This window comes from Theobroma umbraticum, unplaced genomic scaffold (genome assembly GCF_002168275.2).
Source record: "Theobroma umbraticum cultivar Fairchild unplaced genomic scaffold, ASM216827v3 scaffold_228.0, whole genome shotgun sequence".
NCBI classification, from domain to species: Eukaryota; Viridiplantae; Streptophyta; class Magnoliopsida; order Malvales; family Malvaceae; genus Theobroma; species Theobroma umbraticum.
In genome coordinates this window covers 2,200,235-2,206,964 of record NW_018397274.1, presented here as the reverse complement: position 1 = coordinate 2,206,964, position 6,730 = coordinate 2,200,235, and the positions used below count along the sequence as shown (strand labels likewise).

At 28.1% G+C, this 6,730-nt stretch overlaps 1 protein-coding gene across 4 annotated transcripts in view; it reads right to left on the bottom strand.

The window, feature by feature from the left end:
• Window positions 1–613, bottom strand: part of LOC110427162 (defective in cullin neddylation protein (DUF298)) — an 8,039-nt gene extending 7,426 nt beyond the window's left edge. For 2 of the 4 annotated variants that reach the window (XM_021442603.2, XM_021442602.2), the window contains exon 1: window positions 238–608. In XM_021442603.2, the coding sequence (XP_021298278.1) occupies window positions 238–325 (88 nt within the window). In that variant the 5' untranslated portion in view covers window positions 326–608. Of the gene's footprint in view, window positions 1–237 lie in introns of all 4 variants that reach the window. The other 2 variants (XM_021442605.2, XM_021442604.2) reach the window with 2 other exon arrangements.
• Between the last annotated feature and the right edge of the window lie 6,117 nt (window positions 614–6,730).

Sequence of the window (6,730 nt, the reverse complement as noted above, 5' to 3'; positions counted from 1 at the left end):
CTACGAACACAATCTTGAGTTACGAACATGATTAAGCAAAATTGAAATAACTTTACTAATCAACCAGAGAATTAAAAAAAAAACCGAAAATTTATATTTAAATAAGAACGATCCAGCAAACATCAAAATTTCTGAAACAACTGCAAACAAAAAGGAATTCAAATTAATTAATTAATTTAAAAAAAGAAGAAGCAAAAGCCGATTCCAACAAATTTTGGGGAAGAGAGGGGGAAATACCGGTGCGAAAGAGATCGGAGGGAGAATAAGTAATCGGGTTGGTGGAATTGGGTTGACCCGTTTTCTTGGATGCAGAGCGACGCATCATAAACAAAACAATCGAAGCTTCGTCGCTCAACGAAAAAAGAACATAAATAAAATAAAATAAAAGGCTTAATACTACGCCTACTGCCAATTTGCCTTTTATTTATGTTTTTCCTCCGTCTGCCTCTCCCATCCTATCTATTTATACACCTAGCAATAAAATATTTTTATTTATTTTCGGCTACTAATAAAATATTTATTTACTAGCACTAATTAATTATTTTTTGTATTAAAAAACAAAAAGAAACTGAATTTCTTTGGTTTGTTTCTGATTTGGTTTGGGTTTATTAAGGATTTGGAGGCACAGTGTTGAATGAAATGAAACGAAATCTAAGTACTCCTTCCGTCGTGTTTCCATAATTTTCTTCTTTTATTTTTTAATTTTTTTAAAAAAGGAAATTACTTTTTGACTTTTCCTTTTAAAGGAGGTCCGCCACTTGTCATTTGTTCAGTGCCTTTTGGCCTTTGGCTGACGGCCGTCTTTTTCTTTTTCTTTTTCACTTTCACTTGGACATCTTTTTTTTATTCTTGTATTTTATTGTATTTTAAAAAATTATGATTATAGATTACAATTAAATTTTTATATTTTTATTTTAAATTAAATAAATTTTTATAATTAATAATTAATTAATTATTATTAATTAAAACATTACTTATAATTATATATTTACGTGAATTTAATGTAAAATGTAAAAATTTAACATAATCATATCATTATATCACGTTAATGTCACGTTATATAAAATAATAAATAATATTTTAATTTATTTAATTTTAAGTAAAAATATAAAAGTTTAATTAAATATAAAAAATAAAAATTTATTTATTTTTTTATAAATAATTTAATTTTTTTAAAATATTAAATCTTTAATAAAATAAAAATATAAATATTTAATTAAACGTAATAAAAAATAAATAATTCAAAAACTTTTTTTTTTAATATTATACTTGTTAAAGATTTAGAAAAAGCTCACACATTCATTAATGGTGCTTAATGGCCTTAAATACAAGAAAGAAAACTACATGAATGTGTAGTTAATGGTGCCTACATGATCACATTACAGTTAATTGTAAGTTAATGGTACAATTTCACAAACTAGAAATATCCATTTATCCATGAACTCCATATATATGAAAAAATAAAATTACCTATGAGTAATAGTCAATATGGTTACAAAACAAAACAAATTAACTGTTAGCAACTCTCTAAACTTGACCTCAACTTCAACAAACTTCTTTGAGGTTGAGCTTGGTTAGCTTACAAAGCATCTTTACAGGTTTGTGTTTCAACAAGCTTAATCATGAACAACGCCTCATTATAGTCTTCTTTCTCCTTAACGATTGCCGCCTTTTCTTCATTGCATATACCTCTATTTTTGTAAACCTTCTTAACGTGCCTCATTTGATTGCAATATCGACATTTCACATTAGGATGAAACCAACAAAATTTGCCTATATGATTTTGTTTTTTGCAATTCAAGCATGCTTGAAACTTAGCCTTAGCTTTCCATTGTTTTCCATCACAATCATTCTCCTTGTTTTGGTCATTCCTCTTTTAACTATTGCCCACTTCTTTGTCTCAACTCTTAACCATCAAAGCACCCTCCACATACCTCCACATGTTCATCATTTCGCATGGTTTGTCTTTGTTCTTCAGCTTGGAGGGCGTTCACAAGCTCAATAGTTGTCAATTGAGCAATGTCTTTAAAGTCTTCAAGTGAAGATATCTTAACCTCTAATTTTTCAAGGAAACTTACCAGAATCTTGTTTATAATACTGTGTTTAGTTAAATTTTTTTGAAGCAATCTAAGTGATTGACCAACTTTATAATCTTGTCAAAGTATTCTTTAATATTCTCTTCATCATTCATCCTCAACATTTCAAACTCTCTATGGAGATTCAACGCTTGCATTTGATGGGTCCTTTTGCTGCCATGAAACTCCTCTTTCAGACGATCTTAAAGATCCTTAAGCAATTCACAAGTCTTTATTCTTATGAAAATAACATCTAACACAAGGAAAAAGGATACAAGAGAGAATCTTAAATCTTTTTACCACTTCTTCATTGTATTACTTTATTTACACCATTGTGACGTTGGGTCTCTATTTTAGTGACTCACCTCCCACGTCCACAACCTTCCATAAATCAAAAGGTCTAAGATATGCCTTCATCTCTTTTTTTAAAAGTCAAGCTATGCCTTCATCTTCACAACTCGAATGTCATAATTTTCTCTTGTAAATACAAGCAGAGCAACGACATCAAATTTTGAGAAAGCCATGGTTATGGTGTTTTATTTTAAAAGCTTGAGAATGAAGAAAAATATTGGTAATTTTTTACTTTCTTGATCCATTAAGATCTTTTAACTTGGCTCTAATGCCATATTAAAGTTTTAAAAAAGGCTCACACATTCATTAATGGTGCCTAACGGCCTTAAATACAAGAAAAAGAAAACTACCCCTTAATACATAAAAGATAGATAAATAAAATTGAAAATAATGACCACGTTACACTTAATTGTTAGTTCATGGTACAATTTTATAAACTAAAAATAACCACTAGTCCATGAACTCTAAATACATGAATAAAAGAAAAAAATCTAAAAGTAGTGGCCTTACTTGGTCACAAAACAAAATAAATTAACTGTCAACTACTTTTCAAGTTTATCCATAACTTCAATAATACTTTTAACAAATCTGCATATATTAAAAGTTGTCTCAAGGAAAGGACAATTGAGGGGCTAATTGCTAGCCACGTGACATGGTTAATTGAATCTTTGGAACATGCTTGTTATTTTTGAAGAAGTTAAGATTTTATTTTTCATTTTATCTCTTTTTAGTATTTTTGTCTTTTCTTTAGGATAGATTTTGCTTATTCCTTTACTTTTTCTATCTTTGTTTTCTCTGACTTTTTGTTATTTTCAAGTTTTTGGTTCTTTTTTCTTCCTTTTTCCTCACCTTGCTCATTCCGTCCATAAACCGGTCAGCCTCCAAACCAACGACGCCTCCTTTTGCTTCAATAGTTGTTATTTCGTAGCACAACTAGCTCAATCCACTCGCTCCCTTTGCTGACCCACCATATTTATTCAAACTTCCCTTCTCTTCCCCTTGCTCTTCTTCCTACATCATCATTTTCTTTCCTTTTGATCGATTGTACCATTGTTCTTTATTTCTTTTGTTAACAATATGATGGCAAGAAGGCTTTTCAACAAAAAATATGAACCTCCTAAGGATTAAATTCCTCAAGTAGCATAAACAATTTTATTTTTAAAGGTTGTGAATTTTTTCTTTTTCTCTTTGCTTTGAATCGATTTTTGTGTTAATTGTTAGCAAAACTGATAAACAAAAAAAAAAATAAAGTAAGTAAATATAGGAAAATGTCTGAGACATGATTTTACTATTCTTAAGGATAATTTTTTTTTTAGAGTACGAAACTTGGTGCAAAAGGACTGTAGTGGTTATCCTCTAGGATTTAACAGACCATTCCTTATTAGTTTGTACAAACTAGTAAAATATAGTAAAAATAACAGAAAGACTTTTTCGGAGGAAAAACAAACTCAATAGGAAAGTAAGAAAAATAGATAAAATATGTAGAAAAGCAAAAGGACTGTAGTGGTTATCCTTTGGAATTTAACAGACCATTCCTTATTAGTTTGTACAAACTAGTAAAAGATAGTAAAAATAACAAAAAGACTTTTTCGGAGGAAAAACAAACTCAATAGGAAAGTAAGAAAAATAGATAAAATATGTAAAAAAGCTTTAAAGGAGATGAGAGAACTGGAATTGTTTAGCTAAGGTACAAAAAGTTTACTTAAGCCTAACCCATATGTATATTCAAGTGCAAGATGAGAAATATGAATTTCTCAAGGCCTGGCTTGATCTCGTGTGTGCCTAAGTCCACTGTTTTTTCCTTCCTTGCAACAAACCTATAATGGGTTTACTTATTTAAAGCAATTACATCTTTATATACCTTAGTAATGTGGAATGTTTAAACTTTATGAAATATATTATTTTTTCAACAATCTCTCAAATATTTCGTAAGGTTTCATAAGAAGTTTTGTTAGATCAAATTTCATTGAAGTGTGATGAATCGTGATGAACTAGCCTTAGAGAGAATGAAAAAAAATCACGAAATTTTGATGAAGTTGTAACTTCTGTGAACCAAAAATTCTTTGTGTGAGATATGATTTCCATCAACTACATTACGTCCCCATAATTTTTATTGTTCAACTTAGTTTTGCCCAAATAAACCATGCGCGTGCCTAGTTATTCATAAATGCTTTAGAGAATTTATCACAATTTTCATAGGAGTGGCTCCATTCCACACTTATATATGTGATTCTATCAATTGTATACTACAATTTAATACACTACTCATAAAGAATATGGAAATCGTTAAGAATTTAAATCAATCTCTCTTGCTTTATAGTTTGCGCTATTCACACACCATATGAGGGATAACAATTTTAATAGTGCATTAATTTATTAACAAATAACTTGTTATTACCTATATAAACCTACGTCATAAGATCTCCAATCATATAGGTTGAGTTACTATTATTTGTTTATTTCCTCAATTGGCTTAAATCCATTCCCCTCAATGTATTATTAATCAATTTTCTTCCCAGGGGTTTAATTAAAGGATCGACCAAATTCAGCTTTAACTTCACATAATTAATGGAAATAATTCCATCTCTAAACAACTATTTTATTATATCACGTCTCAAACGAATGTGTCTATTTCTATCCTTGAAAGTTTTATTCTTTACAATGGCTATTGCCATTTGGCAATTACATAGACACAAAAGGTGTTGGTTAATTTCTAACAAAATATCAGATAAAAGATTTCTTAACCACTCCACCTCATTGTTAGCCAACTCTAAAGCTACAAATTTTGACTTCATTGTAGATTTAACAATTATTGTTTGTTTGGTTGATTTCCTAGCATCCCCGCCAAAGGTGGATACATAACCATTTGTGGATTTGGTTTCATTTAAATTTGAGATCTAGTTATCATCACTATACTTTTCAAATGCAGCGAAAAATCCATTATATACAATACTATAGTTTATGATACCTCTCAAGTATTTCATTGCTCTGCTCAAAGCAGTCCAATAATCTTATTGGAACTGTGCGTATATCTACTCAGTCTACACATAACATAAGTTATATCAGGTTGAGTATAATTCATCAAATACATTAGATTCCCAATAATTTAAGCATACACTGTCATTTTAATTTTTCTTTAATCGAAGACTACTATCATAAAGAGTACTCATAAGTGTGACATCAAAATGTCTAAACTTTTTAAGTAGCCTCTCAACATAATGCTCTTATATTAGCATTAAGTCACAATCACATCTGATGATTTTAATATTCAAAATAACATTGGCTTCTCCTAGGTCTTTCATATCAAATTTAAAAATCAATAAATATTTTATTTTATTGACCACATCAATGAATGTACCAAAATTAAGCATATCATCAACATATAAGTTAATAATCACACATTCACTATTAATAATTTTTGTGCACACATATTTATCAATCCAATAGTAAAAAATCCATTAATAACAAGAGTTTGATCAAATTTCTCTTGCCATTGTTTTGATGCTTGTTTCAAGCCATATAAAGATTTAGTCAATTTACAAATTTTATTTTTTTGATCAGGAAAAACACATCCCTCGAGTTGTGTCATATAAATCTCTTTTTCTAAATCACTATTTAGAAAAGCAACTTTATTGTCTATTTGATGAACAACAAGTTTGTAAATCAAAGCTAAGAAAAATAAAACACGAATAAATGAAATTCTTGTTATTGGAGCAAAAGTATCAAAATAGTTAATGTTTTGTTTTTGAGTAAAACCTTTTGTAACTAATCTAGCTTTCTATTTATTAATAGAACCATCAAGATTAATTTTTTTAAAAAAAAAATTCATTTACAACCAATTGGTTTGGCTTTAAGTGGTAAATAAATTAATTTTCAAGTGTGATTTTATACAATCGAATCAATCTCGTTGTGTATAACTTTTTTTCAAAATAGACTTTCTTTAAAAAAAATTATGTTAACATAAATTAAAATATCATTATTTACAAGATAAGTATAAAAATCATTATAAAAAAAAATTTCTTTGTTTGGTGTTTTACTTCTTCTCAAATAATTATTTTATATTTCAAAATTATTTTTATTAAAAAATGTATGAAAAATTGTATCAATTCTCAATGAATAAATATTATATTTTAGTTGCTAATTTGTCTCAACTTTATCATTTTTTTTACTAATTATGAGTTAGCTTAGCTTTTATAAATCATTTTAACATGATATTTATTTTTTAATACTTAGATTGTTTATGAATACAATAAATACCATATGATTACTAAAATATAAATATATTTTAATAAATATTATTTTGT